General features: G+C 40.1%; 1 protein-coding gene across 3 annotated transcripts in view; it reads left to right on the top strand.

Annotated features, from left to right (window-relative positions):
- Positions 1–16,751, top strand: part of LOC134212202 (ATP-binding cassette sub-family G member 1) — a 220,071-nt gene extending 203,320 nt beyond the window's left edge. For all 3 annotated transcript variants that reach the window (XM_062689850.1, XM_062689848.1, XM_062689847.1), the window contains 7 exons: positions 332–570; positions 1,217–1,500; positions 2,151–2,319; positions 2,377–2,477; positions 2,540–2,695; positions 2,766–2,974; positions 16,205–16,751. In XM_062689850.1, coding sequence (XP_062545834.1) covers positions 332–570; positions 1,217–1,500; positions 2,151–2,319; positions 2,377–2,477; positions 2,540–2,695; positions 2,766–2,974; positions 16,205–16,343 — 1,297 coding nt within the window. In that variant the 3' untranslated portion in view covers positions 16,344–16,751. The remainder of the gene's footprint in view (positions 1–331; positions 571–1,216; positions 1,501–2,150; positions 2,320–2,376; positions 2,478–2,539; positions 2,696–2,765; positions 2,975–16,204) is intronic.
- Positions 16,752–17,111: the final 360 nt, after the last annotated feature.

Genomic DNA, 17,111 nt, shown 5'->3' with positions numbered 1-17,111 from the left:
GAGAGGAGTTTTCGCTACTGAAAAATCTCAAACATTAGAAGAAACCAATTTTTGGCTGGAATTTTTGAATTCTCGTTTGAATCATATGGGTACATGAGCTCAAATCCAGGAGTAGTAATGTTTTTTTAAATATATCGCTCATTAAAATATCACTTTGTTAATTAATATCAAATTCTTCTGCTCTATATTCGTATTTGAATTTTATGACATTTTTTATTTCGTTTCACTTCATGGCTTCCGGGGTGAATTGTCACCTTCGCACTCCACAAACCCTTCGGCCAAACAATCCCGCAACATCCAACGTGCATTTCACCAAACCACGCTCGTCCAGCGGTCTGGACAGTTCCTCGTCACTGTACACCATCAAGCTGCTGCAGGGATTGGCCCGGGAGGGCCGGACAATAGTTTGCACCATCCATCAGCCATCTGCCACCGTGTTCGAGATGTTCGATCATGTGTACGTGCTTGCCGAGGGACACTGTGTCTATCAGGGCTCGGCGCTCAACACGGTTCCCTATCTGCGCTCGGTCGGTCTCCAGTGTCCGCAGTACCACAATGCCGCAGATTATCGTGAGTATCCCCAACATTTCCGTACTAGGGTATGATAAAGTGAAGGTTATCTGCACAAATAGAGCGAAGCAAGATTCGATTGGGCCCCGCAAGCAGTGAATCGATAAAATTTCAAAATTCTCAAAATGTTTCTCAACAACAACGGTGTGCTTTGTGATGTATTAGAATTAGGGGTTGTTTTACTAATAAACATCGGTGTTGATACAATTAGGGAATCAATTTCGGAATGATGTCAAATGTGCTAAAATGGTATCAATGATGTTTTCTTCCTATGCGTTTCCCAATAAACTGCATATCATGTCAACGCTGCGAACTGATTATCATCCGGTAGCGTATTAAGGATCATATGAAAGGCTAACTATTCTTTATGAACACCTTTTTATAATTATAACTTAATTGTAATTACAGACACCATAGAAGTATTGATAATTTATTTTATTTAGCTCTTAATGTTGTCCCCCCTTCAAGTCCATTGATACTTATATGTCATTTAGAATACGGAACATTTTCCCCGAAATTCACACATCTGATGCTGGAAGCACTAATCAAATGAAGCATACTTCTCTTTTGTTTTTCATTTCGCGCCACCCCTTCAACGATTCCACCCCCGATCATCGTCGGCAACCCGATGAACATCGACGACCAGTGCTCGAGGTGGCGAACAAAGAGTATGGCAATTTCATTAACGTCCTTGCGAAAGCGGCCATCGATTGCCACTGGCGGAAGCCGGAGTCCTGTATCGGAACGGCCGCGCTGCCCCATTATCTCGCATATGACAGAAATCACAACGGTGCCACCGTCTATCACGGTGCGACGAAGGATGACGCGTGCAGTGCCAAACAGCAGTCCCCACCGCTCCGAAGGCCGTCCGAGTTTACCAAACTGTTGATCCTGATGAGGAGATGCAACATTCAGCTGTACCGCGACTGGGTACGTATCCTTCTGCGCTGCCAGCTGGTCAAATGTGCAGTTCTCATTGGTCCTTGTATGGCCAGCGAGTGCTCGTGTGAGCCGTGATGTTTCTGTGATTTCCGGTGGTGAATATAATTAAATGTTGTCGTTCGTTAGCGTGAATGGTGGCTTAGGACTTGGATTGTGTCGACAGATTCTCAACGGCACGGTCCAGCTGTTTTGGATAGATTGATAGCGGTTGAAGCTCACAGGGAGGCTATGTTTTTTTCTAATCACAGCAGAAAACTTGAATATTCTTCGAGGGCGTTTGTGTTCCTAAGCATATAAACTAAATTTTTCAACAAGTTATCAAGAAAGAATTTCCGGTTGGAAAATTCATTTATGTATCATCGAGGGTATGTACTGCATAGGAACGCTTTTTTCAAGGTGAAATATCGATGAGAATATTGGACATGCCAAAAAAAAAATCTTTTCTATTTTAAAATAAACTTAAATGAACTTTTATATAAACATAAACTAATAATTTATTTATTATGAAATATTAATGATTGAAATCTGCTTCTTTTACGTGATTTGTTTATTTCGTTAATGATTATTCAATTCAAAATTAAGTCGCATAAATTTCTATTTTAACACTGTGATATAAAACAACCCTTTCGTGTTTTCAGACGGTAACTCACCTCAAACTATTTGTCCACGTTGTGTGTGCCATAGTGGTAGGACTATTATTTGGAGACTCAGGTGTAAATGGTACGAAAAGCGTATCAAATATTGCATCGTTTTTGGTGCACATACTCTATCTGTGGTATACAACACTTATGCCAGGCGTGCTAAAATGTGAGTCCGTTCAATAAATCACCTAACAATAAATTTTACTAATTGATGAACTTGCAGTTCCGTCTGAAATGAAAATTTTAAGGAAAGAATCGTTTAACAATTGGTACAAAATTCGAACCTACTTTTTCGCCACCATGCTCACTTCTCTACCGGTTCAGGTAAGCTCAAACTTAAATAGCAATTGCACCTCTAATTATAAATTTGGTTCGCATTTTCGCAGATATTCTTCTCGATAGTCTACAGCACGATAGTGTTCACGCTGACATCGCAGCCACTCGAGTGTGATCGGTTCGTGATGTTCCTAGCGGTCCTGGTGCTGACCACCATCGTTGCTGACGGATACGGTCTGTTTCTGGGAACGTTTCTTAATCAAATTGTAAGTGCATGCTATCAAAATATGGTCCACCGGGTTGCGTTTGACGCTATCGTAACTGTTTCGTCCACAGAACGGAACTTTCATCGGGGCCATCACCACGTGCTACATGTTGGTGTTTTGCGGTTTTCTCATTATGTTCAGTCACATGTCCGAGCTGATGAAGGCGTTTAGCTATCTGTCAACGCTGCGGTACGGTTTGGAAGCGCTGGTGCTCGCCATGTACGATAACGGCCGGACCAATATGGTTTGTCCGGAGGAGGAGCTGTACTGCCACTATGTGTGAGTAGACTATGTTCTAAGTTTTCACGCGAGGATAAGTTTGAATTTTGCGGGGAATGTTGTGATTTCTTGCGTAAATGTGTATTGAAAGGAACATGTTAATGAGCGTGATAAAATGTTTGCCTTTTTACTTCCCTATGCTGAAATGATGATATTGGCTGTTTTAATAATCCTCCTAAATTTTTTGTCAATTTGGTAGTAATACGACTCAGCACGTGCAGTTTTAAGTTCGTATGAAAATTAAGACTATGAAAACGGAAATTTTGGGGGAAACCCGTTTCGCAACGCTGGTCATAAAGCTCTAATAATATATCAGTACGTTGGCAATATAGGAAATTTTGCAAGGGAACAGATTGAAACGATGTGCTGGCAAGAAAAGTTAAAGCCTGTCCACGTTAAAATTCGGACACCTATCATCTCATGCGATTTTTTTTAAATTTTCACAAACCACTGAGGAGATCAATTTACACGACAGTTGAATCTCTTCGCTTTATGGTATTTTCCAGCGGGTTTTCCTTCTTGTCCAAAGAGATAAAATAGCTGCAAATCAGTTGGACATTGTCTCAGTGTCCGAAATTTAACGTGGACATGCTTTATAAGGAAAATACTGCATCGTGAGTCAAGTGCAAGAATAACTATATAACAATAGTTCATCGCACTCGTTTCTCACATAAATGGTGATTTCTATAGTAATTTTCTTACGAACTTTTGTGCGTCTTCAGACAAAATACAACATTAGCTAAACATTTAGGAGGGTTAATAAAACCGCAAATACAGGCACACCTCGATAGTACGTACACCTGCGTTATTTTAGTGTGCGTACTATCGAAGCAATTTAAGCTTTTTGTTAGTTCAGGAGTAAGTAGCAGAGTCTTTATAAACCACCCGGAATCCAAAAACTTGCGATAAAAGGCTCTGTACCCTATGCATATTAAATTTGTATTGATGTTCAACGGACAAACAGTCCACAGATTTTTCTTGAAATGATGCCCACTAGGGTGCCAATGGAATGTATGTGAAAAAAATTGTCATCGAATTTAAAAAAACGACATTACTCACAAGTTTCATTACCCAAAAATATGGCCCAATGCAAAATTTGAGCTCCATCGGACATGATTTAGGGGTGCCTAAAAATCATTAAAGTGTTGAAATGTTTACCCATGAAAATTTTCTCAAGGAAAAGTCGAAAATCGAATTTTTGTTTTTGATGCCAAATGACCTAAAAATGCATGAAACTTTGAGATCTGATGTTAATTGAAAAAAAAAACCCAGATTAATCCACCTAGCGGTGATGGTGCCTTTCTCGACCTTCGTAAAATATGTGTTCTTGAAAATAGTTGAGCTAGTAGCTAGGAGTAAAAAAGACAAATTTTTTTGTCTGTTCTATGAAAATCAGATTATTTATGGCAAAGATATTGTAGATCCAGTTGAAAACCGAAAATCATATTTTGTCGTTTATGGCACAGTTGCGCACTACTCGCGATGCAGTTGCAACATCCGGAAATGCGAGAAAATGCGATTGTCGCGAGACCTCGGTTCGGTTTTCAGCTTGATCTTCTTCTTCTTATTGGCATTATATCCCCACACTGGGACAGAGCCGCGTCGCAGCTTAGTGTTCATCAAGCACTTCCACAGTTATTAACTGGAATAAAAGCCAAGTTACCATTTTTGCATTCGTATATCATGAGGCTAACACGATGATACTTTTATGCCCAGGGAAGTCGAGACAATTTCCAACCCGAAAATTGTCTAGACCGGCACCGGGAATCGAACCCAGCCACCCTCAGCATGGTCTTGCTTTGTAGCCGTGCGTCTTACCGCACGGCTAAGGAGGGCCCAGCTTGATCTACAATATGCTAATAAGAATTTCGACATTTTTGTTTCCTTTTCCAATCTTTTTGACGTACCTGTTTTATTTTACCCAGTCATATATTTTAAGGATATCACTTTTGGATGTTAGTTGAACTGAAGCTCCGACTACACAAAAAGAAAACGAAAATGTCATTCCCATCAAGCGAGCGGAGGGCAATATTTGTTATGATATAAATCTCATGACCGTCTTTCTGCCAAACTCCCGTATGAAGAGGGAGGGAAGTGTATCAGTGTGGAAGCATCCGATAGTTCGTTTTCGGAAAGAAATTATAGCCTTTCGGTACAACTTTGTTGCACAAGAAAGGTAAAAAGTATTTTGGCCATAATTTCTAAGGTAATAGTCCAATCTGGCCAACTTTCAATAGAAAATAATAGAACAGGATTCCGCGTCTAATGCAATTTGTTGTGAGTAAATCGGTTGAGGGTAAGTCCATTAAAAGTCAGCTAGACTTTTTTACTCGCTTTTTTTTATAACACATAGTAGTTTGGCCATAATTTCTGTGCCCATGGTTCGATCTTCCAAATTTTCAATAAAAAACAATACGACAGGCAGGGACAGAAAAAGTCATTTTAACTACACTCAAATAGCTGACATCCAACACACAATAAAGTTGCTAGTCCTTCCCGAATTTGAATGTGCGAATGAATAGGACCGGCATGTGCACGAACAGCAGCAAGCGTCGACTATCGGTGTCAGCGTTGTTCTGTGCGGTGTCAAAATGAATATTCAGCTTGGCACATTGATATTCAATTTGAAATCTCAAAATATGAATATCATTTCATACTGCGGTGCATGAATTGAACATTTTGAAGTCAGATTCCTAAAATATATCCGTCTGTTTAGTATATAAAGTAAAATAATCATCATTTATTGGTGCAAATCAAGCGCAATTCAAAATATTCATTTCAGCCCGGTAGATATTCATTTTTTACGCTCGATTATCAATCGGCTATTGAGGATCGGGCGGTATAAAAGGTATGGAAATTTGACAGCATGCTGCGAGATGTTCATGCCTGCATTGCCGAGCGTCTGATCAAAACAAACACGAATCCATGACAAAGCTGCCTACTGAGCGTCGATGCAACTGATAATAAAACGAAGATTTCCGTCCTTATAGGGGGGTCCCGTAGCGTAGTTGGCTACACGTTCGCCTTATAAGCGAATGGTCATGGGTTCGATTCCCAGCCCCTCCACCAAACCCTCGTCAGTCGCCGGATCCGCAGCCCATACGATGGCGTTTTGGGGAACGCGCCTTACCGTCGCGGCTGCCTGATGACGACTGACAACTTGTTCTTCTCGGAGGCATTCCTCCAACGTTACCCGGATTAAATGGCAACCAAACAATGCAACGATCATTGGATAGACGACATGGACAAACGGACACAATGGACTCACGACAAGATGAACTGGCGAACGACAACAATAACGAATAATGGATATCTAAAAATAGATTCTGTGTGGATTCTGTACAGCAGAATACCATAGTAGATCTCGGCACAGTAGCGGTCAAGAACACAGAGTGCCTACCAAATAAATATATGAATAAAACCCTGATTAATCCACCTAGCGGTGATGGTGCCTTTCTCTTGCATTATAAAAATAGTATTTTGGCCATTACTCTCGAGCCCATAGTCCGATCTGGCCAGTTTTCAATAGGAAACAATGGTAGATTATCCTGCGTCGAATGCAACTTGTTGCGAGTAAATCGGTTAAGGATAAGTGCCTGAAAAATGAGTGACATTTTTTTACTCAATTTTTCAATAAAAAGGTGGTATTTTGGCCATAACTTCCGAGCCCATAGTCTGATCTGACCAATTTTCAATAGGAAAAACCCAGATTAATCCACCTAGCGGTGATGGTGCCTTTCTCGACCTTCGTAAAATGTATGTGCTTGAAAATAGATGAGCTAGTAGCTAGGAGTAAAAACAGACAAATTTCTTTGTCCGTTCTATGAAAATCAGATTATTTATGGCAAAGATATTGTAGATCCAGTTGAAAACCGAAAATCATATTTTGTCCCATTCCCGGATGTCGCGACTGCATCGCGAGTGGTGCCCGACTATGGCACAGTTGCGCACTACTCGCGATGCAGTTGCAACATCCGGAAATGCGAGAAAATGCGATTGTCGCGAAACCTCGGTTCGGTTTTCAGCTTGATCTACAATATGCTAATAAGAATTTCGACATTTTTGTTTCCTTTTTCAATCTTTTTGACGTACATACCCCTGTTTTATTTTACCCAGTCATGTATTTTAAGGATATCACTTTTGGATGTAAATTGAACTGAAGCTCCGACTACACAAAAAGAAAACGAAAATGTCATTCCCATCAAGCGAGCGGAGGGCAATATTTGTTATGATATAAATCTCATGACCGTCTTTCTACCAAACTCCCGTATGAAGAGGAAGGAAGTGTATCAGTGTGGAAGCATCCGATAGTTCGTTTTCGGAAAGAAATTATAGCCTTTCGGTACAACTTTGTTGCACAAGAAAGGCAAAAGTATTTTGGCCATAATTTCAAAGGTAATAGTCCAATCTGGCCAACTTTCTAAATAGAATAGGATTCCGCATCTAATGCAATTTGTTGTGAGTAAATCGGTTGAGGGTAAGTCCATTAAAAGTCAGCTAGACTTTTTTACTCGCTTTTTTATAACACATAGTATATTTTGGCCATAATTTCTGTGCCCATGGTCCAAATTTTCAATAGAAAACAATACGACAGGATTCCACGTCGAATGAAACTTGTTGGAATTATAGATAGTGGAATATATAGATGAGCGAAGATAAATCCTCTGTCTCCAAACGAACTGTCAAACGTGTCTCCAAACGAGCATGACGTCACGATTTCAATGGAAACGTTAAGGGCTGTGACGTCATATGTGCGTGTGCACGGGCAGAAAAATCGACTCAGCCATGCTTTCGCTCATCTATATATTCTACTATCTATAGTTGGAATTAAATCGGTTGAGGATAAGTTCCAAAAAAGTGAGCTAAACTTTTCGCACTTTTGGTGCGCGCACACACACACAGAGAGACATCATCGCAGTTCATCGAGCTTATACGTATATAACACTATGAGTCTCCAGGCCTTCTGTGAAAGTTTGGTTTTGGAGCGAACATACAGCCTTTTCGCATGAGCATGAGCATGATCGACCGCCCACGGTTGCTACTCCGTTATTGCCAGGTCAGCTGTAATTACACAGAGAACCAACAGATGATGTTTGGGATTAACAACATCCTCAATGTGTAAAAACTGGTGACCCAATATAAAGCAATACCAGCGCCTGTAAAAATGCCATCTTCAACAGACGTTATAGTTTCAAAAATTCGAACAGTTTCGTCGGGAAATTTATAACTGGAATACTGCTCAGTTGTATTTTTGCACGAATTTGCAACAGAATTTTCTCGAGTTTTATTTCGTTCAAAACAATAGAAGATGACGTCATCAGCAACAAAAAATACTATTTCATCGACATCGTAACAGTTTGACATTTGAATTGGCCTCGGAAGATTATTTTTTCGTTTTCCAGTATAAAACATGTGCAGCTTATAGCTGCTACTGAAGATGCATTTCGTGTTTTATATCTTTGACAGTTATAAAATGTAAAATTCGGGAAATAAATGTAACTATAACTGTAACATTACTAAAGATGCCCTTATTAATTCAATTACTAACCAGAGTAGAATTTTTATTCTGTAATTACAAGACCGTTCTGCGTTTTTAACAAACACGTCCTATCGCGCATTTCATGATTTGAACTATTAATCGTACAAAACAGAACAAAAATTACGTGATTTCTAGACCGTTCTGCGTTTTATATAAACGCCCATTAATAAATTTATAAACTGTTCTACCTTTCTGGTCCTGCGACGAAGTGAAAAACTAACACAATGCTTCTGGCTTCTGCGTACTGAGGATCGCGCTTCTTCGACCAAACCGAGGCGCGCTAATGAAGCACAATCTATCAATTTTCTCACACAATGCTAGCCCGGTGTTATGTAAAACGAGAAACGCAGAACTTCGACCGAACCTACGCGCACTTCAAGGCAAACTTATACATTATGTCAACGAGTTCTGTCTCCGTATACATAATTCCAAAGGTGCGGGAGCGACAGAATTTCAGCTGAAAAAATCAAAACTCCGGCCCATTCAAAAAACTCGGGACCAATCCAGTGAAAATTTTCACGAGGAGTGAGGCTACCTGTCTATCTAATCACTTTGTACGAGAAAGGTGAAAATTATGCTTCACTGAATGGCCCTCCCAGTCCAATTCAGTCAAAACGATCGTTTTGACTAAACTAGACTGAGAAAGTCACACAATAAAACATCAAACTTCCACTTCCAAGCGTAGCAACTCTTTTGGTGAAAACTATTAAGTAAATCGGAAAAATCTCACCAAATCTCCGTTTCCGTTCCAACGATGTCGCTTTGGATGAACGCGCTAATTCAAATACTTTCTCTATTTCTCTTAGTACGGCCCTGAGGTACGGCCGCATTCACCAGATGTATCTTCGATGAAGTGGATGGCTCCAGGAGTTGGCTTCTATCCCGAACTTGCATGTGCTTTCGACGCATAGCGTGGCCTTCCTTTTCTGATTCATCCAAACTTGATGGTAAACTCGATGGCATTCAACGATCTGAAGGTTCTGATCCTGATCCTACCTGCTTCTTTCCGTTATTCCGTTTTTCGCTCTATCACGCTTGTATCTGCACAAGCCGGAATTAGATTTCTATTTTTTCAGGAGCTCAAAATTTCCAAAGAAAAAAATGACGGGAGCAAAAACTGTTGCGTGTATTCGCACAGACAGCATACTTCGATCTCCCGTTTTGGAGCGAACATACAGCCTTTTCGTAGAAAAAGGCAAAAATGGTGTTTCAGCCATAATTTCCGATCCCATAGTCCGATTTAGCCAATTTTCAATAGAAAACAATGGGACAAGATTCTGCGTCGAATGCAATCTGTTGCGAGCGTCAATAGATGAAGTCTAAGTGCTAAAAAAGTGAGCTAGACTTTTTCGAACTCTTTTTCACAATAAATAGTAATTTGACCATAACATCTAAGCCCATAGTCCGATCTGGCCAATTTTCAATAAGAAAATATGAAACATTCTGCGTCGAATGCAACTTGTTGTGAGCAAATCGGTTAAGGATATGTGCCCGAAAAATGAGTGACATTTTTTACGCGATTTTTTTGTATGAATTTGTATTTTGGCCATAACTTTCGATCCCATAGTCCGATCTGGCCAATTTCAAATAGGAAACAATGGGACAGGATTCTGCGTCGAATGCAACTTGTTGCGAGCAAATCGGTTGAGGGTAAGTGCCCGAAAAATGAGTGACATTTTTTACGCAATTTTTTCGTATGAATTTGTATTTTGGCCATAACTTCTGATCCCATAGTCCGATCTGACCAATTTCAAATAGGAAACAATGGGACAGGATTCTGCGTCGAATGCAACTTGTTGCGAGCAAAGCGGTTGAGGGTAAGTGCCCGAAAAATGAGTGACATTTTTTACGCGATTTTTTCGTATGAATTTGTATTTTGGCCATAACTTCTGATCCCATAGTCCGATCTGGCCAATTTCAAATAGGAAACAATGGGACAGGATCCTGCGTCGAATGCAACTTGTTGCGAGCAAATCGGTTGAGGGTAAGTGCCCGAAAAATGAGTGACATTTTTTACGCGATTTTTTCGTATGAATTTGTATTTTGGCCATAACTTCTGATCCCATAGTCCGATCTGGCCAATTTCAAATAGGAAACAATGGGACAGGATTCTGCGTCTAATGCAACTTGTTGCAAGCAAATCGGTTGAGGATATGTGCCCGAAAAATGAGTGAAATTTTTAACGCGATTTTTTCGTATGGATTTGTATTTTGGCCATAATTTTCGATCCCATAGTCCGATGTGGCCAATTTCAAATAGGAAACAATGAGACAGGATTCTGCGTCGAATGCAACTTGTTGCGAGCAAATCGGTTGAAGATAAGTGCCCGAAAAATGAGTGACATTTTTTACGCGATTTTTTCGTATGAATTTGTATTTTGGCCATAACTTCTGATCCCATAGTCCGATCTGGCCAATTTCAAATAGGAAACAATGGGACAGGATTCTGCGTCGAATGCAACTTGTTGCAAGCAAATCGGTTGAGGATAAGTGCCCAAAAAATGAGTGACATTTTTTACGCGATTTTTTCGTATGAATTTGTATTTTGGCCATAACTTTCAATCCCATAGTCCGATCTGGCCAATTTCAAATAGGAAACAATGGGACAGGATTCTGCGTCGAATGCAACTTGTTGCGAGCAAATCGGTTGAGGGTAAGTGCCCGAAAAATGAGTGACATTTTTTTAGTAGTTTTGCGCACACACACACACACACACACACACACACACACACACACACACACACACACACAGACATCACCTCAATTCGTCGAACTGAGTCGATTGGTATATAACACTATGGGTCTCCGGGCCTTCTATAAAAAGTTTGTTTTTGGAGCGATCATATAGCCTTTACCGTATACTTAGTATACGAGAAAGGCAAAACTTGTAAAAATCATAATATGTATTTGAATATCTTTTGTTTTATAAGAGATAGAAAGTTACAATGTTCAGCTTAAGCAATACTTAAACGATTGCCATTTTAATAAGTTTGTATGAAAATTGCTATGAAAACAGTAATATTTATGCAAAACCGTTCCCCAACGCTTTCCACCAAGCTCTAAAAACATATGAGTACATCGGTAATAGAGAAATTTTGTAAGGAAACAGGTCGTCTTTGTTGCGAAACGATTTGATGCTTGCAAGAAAAGTTAAAAGTTGAATCGTAGAAAATTCAATTTAACACGTGAAAGAATAACATTAATATCCCTAATGAGCATTTTTGTTTTCTTCATGACTTTGCTTTCAAAAGACAAATCGCTTCGCAACAACAACTTCCTTCCAGCTTAATAAGTATTCTATGTAGTCAATGTGTTGATTTTATATAAATAGTTCATGGGCCACCTCACGGAACGGTATTTCAAAAAAGGGTTGATTTTCACAGTAATTTCCATACAATCTTTGAATGACTTGTGCATAATCAAATTACATCCAAATTAACAAAAAAAAATGGGAGGATTGTAAAAAGAAATCGCGATCGATTAATAACATGGCGATGGTAATCCCCTAAACCAGCGGTTCTCAACCTTTTTCTTGAGTGGTACCCCTTCGAACGTTTGCATTAATTGAGGTACCCCCTTTCGAAAATAGGCTTCCAATCCTCTTGAAAAAGTAATTCCGAGCCCTTTGAAGGGAAGCTCCTTTCAGCTTTTGAATTCCTACTAAAGTCGGTTTCCGCGCCTCTTGATTATAGGCTTCTGAGCCTCTTGTAGATAGGAAAGGAGGCAACCTAACCTCTTGGAAGGAGGCTTCCGAACCTCTCGAAAAGAGGTTTCCTAGCCTCTCAAAAGGAGATTTCCGAGCCTCTTGGAAAAAGGCTTCAGAGCCTAATGAAAAGAGGATTTTGAGCCTCTTGAAAGGAGGCTGCTGAGCCTCTTAAAAGGAGGCTTCTGAACCTCTTGAAAGGAGGCTTCTGAGTCTCTTGAAAGGAGGCTTCTGAGCCTCTTGAAAGGAGGCTTCTGAGCCTCTTGAAAGGAGGTTTCTGAGCCTCTTTGAAGGAGGCTTCGGAACCTCTTGAAAGGAGGCTTCTGAGCCTCTTAAAAAGAGGCTTCTGACCCTCTTGAAAGGAGGCTTCTGAGCTTCTTGAAAGGAGGTATCTGAGCCTCTTGAAAGGCGGCTTCTGAGCCTCTTGAAAAGAAACTTTGAGCCTCTTGAAAGGAGGCTTCCAAGCCTCTTAGAAGAAGGCTTCCGAGCCTCTTCAAAGAAGGCTTCCGAGCCTCTTGAAAGGAGACTTTTGAGCCTTAAGAAAAGAAGGCTTTTGAACTTCTTGAAAGAAGGCTTCCGAGCCTCTTAAAAGAGGGTTTCTGAGCCTCTAGAAAGGAGGCTTCCGAGACTTTTGGAAGGAGGGTTTTGAGCCTCTTGAAAGCGACTTCCGAGCCTTTTGAAAGGAGCCTTCAGAGCCTCTTGAAAGGAGGCAACCTAACCACTTGAAAGGAGGCTTCTGAAGAGCCCAGGAGGCTTCCGAGCCTCTTGAAAGGAGGCTTACGAGCCTCTTGAAAGGAGACCTTCAAGCTGCTTGGAATAAGGCTTCCGAGAAGCGTAGAAGGATGCTTCTAATCCTGTTGCAACGAAGCAATCGAGCTTTAGTGAAAAAAAAATCATTTTGTTCATTTGATGTTTTGTTCGTTTGATCTTTTGTTCCGCAGCCCTTCATACATGGTGCTGATTGTGGAAGGCAGAATTCAATTAGGATTATCACAATTATCAAAACTTTATCAATGAGTTTTGATTGAAATTGTAATACGTCCGCCATTATGCATTTTTGTCCGAGGTACCCCCTAGGACCAGTGAAGGTACCCCCAGGGGTACATGTACCGTAGCGGTACCTTCGCCGGGCCCAGGGGGTACCTCGCACAAAAATGCATAATGGCGGATGAATTACAATTTTAATCAAAACTTAATGATACAGTTTTGATAATTTTGTATTTTTTTATTTCAAAACTTTGTCTTGTGCATAATATGCAAGGCTATCAGTAAATCATGGCCTATTGAATCCTGCCCTCTACAACCAGTACATTGGATGAAGGTCTGTGAGAGAAAAGATCAAAAGGGCCAGACTTAGACTGAACAAATTAAAAAAAAAACCTCTGCAACAGTAGAATTGGAAGCATCCTTCTACGCTTCTCGGAAGCCTCCTTCCAAGTAGCTCGGAGGACTCCTTTCAAGTGACCCGGAAGCCTCATTTTAAGAGGTTCGGAAACTATCTTTCAAGAGGCCCGGAAACCTTCTTTTATGCTTTGTTTTATAGCCTTTTGTTTTTTCTGCTTCTTTTAAAAGCCTCGGAAGGATATTTTCAAGGGGCTCGGAAGGCATTCTTAAAACCAAACCGAGCCCTAGCATAATCTATATTTCGAGCTAGGATGGTTAAAAGACTCGAAATTCCTCCGTTTGAAGCAACGGAAGTAACTTTTCAAGCAATTAGTTTGGAAAAAACGAAAATTCTTGTTACTGAACAAATTCTTTAGCTAGAAGTGGGTTTGTAGACAGAGCTAAGCCCCGGGCTTGTAGCTTTACTCGTGATATTCTAGAAGGAAGGGAAGGGGACGTGGCTAGGGTTCCGGCCAAATAACATTATTACTGTTATGTTTTCTCAAGGAAAGATTGATAAGGGGCGCGCCTTCAATGAGATTGTTCTCTGTGAAGGTCTAAATAGCGAGCAGCTGGCTTGGAACCGTATTCTCGAAAGCCTCAGAAGCGTCCTTTCAAGACACTTAGAAGTCTCATTTCAAGTGGCTCGAAAGCCTTCTTTCAAGGGGCTGAGAAACCTGGTTTGGAAGCATCTTTTTATTCAAAAGGCTTGGAAGACTCTTAAAAAAGCTCGGAAGGCTTCTTCCAAGAGGCTCGGAAGCTTCCTTCTTTCAAAAGGTTCGAAGCCTTCCTTTAAGAATCTTGGTTCGGAAAACTTTTTTTTCGAAAGGCTCGGAAGGCTCTTTTCAAGAGACTCGGCAGCCTCCTTTCGAGTTTTTCGGAAGCCTTTTTCAAAAGGCTTGAAGCCTCCCTTTAGGAGGCTCGGTTTTTTTCATTCAAGAGGCTTGGAAGCGTCCATTCAAGATACTCCAATGCCTCCTTTTAAGTGGCTAAAAAGCCGCCATTTAGGAGGCTCATAAGCCGCCATTCAATAGGCTTGGAAGACTTTTTTCAAGAGGCTTGGAAGCCTCGAAAACCTCAAATCTAGATGCTTGGAATTCTTTTTCAAAGAGGCTTGGATGCGTATTTTCAAGAGGCTCAAAAGCGTCTATTCAAGATACTGAGAAGCCTCCTTTCAAGTGACTTGGAAGCCTTCCATAAAATGGCTCGTAAAGTTTTTTCAAGAGGCTCGAAAGCTTCCTTCCAAGAGATTCGGAAGCCTACCTTTAAGATGTTCGGAAGCCTCCATTGAAGGGGTTCAGAATCTTTCTTTCAAGAGGCTCGGAACCCTCTCTTAAAGGGGCTCGGAATTCTTTATAGAAGAGACTTGGAAGCATACTTTCAAGCAGCTCAGAAGCGTCCTTTTAAGATGCTCGGAAGCTTCCCTTTAAGTGGCTCGAAAACAGCCTTTCAAGAGACTCGGAAGGTTCTTTCGAAAGAGGCGCGGAATCCTACTTCCAAGAGGCTCGGAAGCCTCCAATAGTCATATAAGTTCTGTAGGAAGCTTGATGTATGAACTTAATTTGAAATGGGAAGTTTCAAAGCAAATGAAGCTACAGTTAATTTCATTTACAGCAAAAAAAAACATAGAGGGTACCTCAATTAATGCAAAAGCTCGAAGGAGTACCCTTCAAGAAAAAGGTTGAGAACCGCTGCCCTAAGCTATAAGCTTCATGACTTGACATCCCTTAGCAGTATAGACTGGAAACGTCAGTCTCCTTGCCACCCCGCAAAGAAGAAAAAGAAAATTTTAACCAAGATGGGAAAATAACCATCAAATTGTCAAATTTTAACTAAAAGTTAAACGAATTGGCGGAATAGTTCACAGTCTTAGTTCGAGCTTGATGATTTTCAACTTTCCCAGCGAAATCTTCTATATTCATATATCCATACGTACACACGCTAACTTTCACCTATTCAGTGACTGAGTAAAATTGTATTGCTCTCTCTTTCTATCCCACGGAAATTTTACTCAATTTCCGTCAAAAGCAGGACAACTCAAAACTATGAGTAATCTTGCTTTTGACGGAAATTGAGTAAAATTTCCGTGGGAAGAAAAGAGATGGCAATACAATTTTACTCAGTCATTGAGTGGGTGAAAGTTAGAGTGCACAGCTGATCCCAAGGCAAATCGACTAGTGAGAAAATCTTGCTAATCGGTCCATCCGTTCGTGAGTTATATTGCCTCAAAGGAAATGTAAACTCATTTTTATTCATATACTAGCAGACCCGACGAACTTTGTTTCGCCTAAAATTGATTTATTATCTAATAATTATAATTATAATTAATTATAATTAATTGTTAATTCTCGAGTTATGAAGAAATTGGTGTTTCATTTGTATGAGAGCCCCCCTTTCCAAAGGAGGAAGGGGTCTCGAACCATCTTAAGAACCTTCTCCGACCCCAAAAACCTCTGCATACAAATTTTCACGCCGATCGGTTCAGTAGTTTCGGAGTCTATAAGGTTCCGACAGACAGAAATTCATTTTTATGTATATAGAAGAAGAAGATAAGATAATGATTTTTCATTTTTTAAATACCTTTTTTTCACTCATCTATTTTACAGAAAAGCGTCAACGATTTTAAAGGATCTCGGTATGACACCCCAGAACTACATCTTCAACGTGGTGATGTTGGTGGTGCAATTCATCGCTATTAAGGTTATAGGATTTTGGTCGCTGAAACGGAAGCTGCGATGTGGTTGATTCCAATGGGCCAATTCGGGAAGCGACTTGCTGTATTGTTGCCAATTCAGAATTAGAATAAAGCGTAAAATTTGTACAGTTTTTTTTAATCTAGTTGTAATATTGAGGTTTTGGCGACGGAAATGCTAGGTAAAACGAAATAGACACACATTGTGATGTATTTCAGTGAATAGTTACTATTATAGGGACCGACTAGATGCTTTTAGGTGTATTCCACAAAGAATTTAACTATAGTCAACCATGAAACAGTACAAGGAATAGCGTTGTGACAAACGGAAAACAAGTGCACTTACTTACTTTTTTTTAGTAAATTATGGATAGCTTTAAGCTGTGAATGTGATAACTGCAGTTGAATGTACTTTACAAGCCTTGATGTAGGAATATAATATACACAACCATTTTGCACAATTTAATTTCTTCTGAATGCGCTCAATCCGAAATAGGTCTGAAATCCTACGATAATGGAAATATAATCTCTTTCAGTCAAATATTTTATCAGCAGATCATGATATGATCCCCCTATGATAGTATGCTCAAAGAAACAATAATTTTCCTCCACACAAAGTGCCACATAATCCTTCTTCTATATAGTTCTCTTTTACTTTTGCAAAAGCTTGGATCACTAAAAACTGCCGGTTGGAGGATAAAAGTTCAGAATTGATTCATCTAGCGTTGATTGTGGCTTTCTCGTCAAATAAAATCGATTGTATTAATCGAAAATCAGCGGCAATGACTTACCAAAACCATGAAGATGAAAAAAAGCCTCGC

Source organism: Armigeres subalbatus, chromosome 2 (assembly GCF_024139115.2).
Source record: "Armigeres subalbatus isolate Guangzhou_Male chromosome 2, GZ_Asu_2, whole genome shotgun sequence".
Lineage (NCBI taxonomy): Eukaryota > Metazoa > Arthropoda > Insecta > Diptera > Culicidae > Armigeres > Armigeres subalbatus.
The sequence above is the reverse complement of the archived record's forward strand: the minus strand, read 5'-3'. Positions and strand labels throughout refer to the sequence as shown.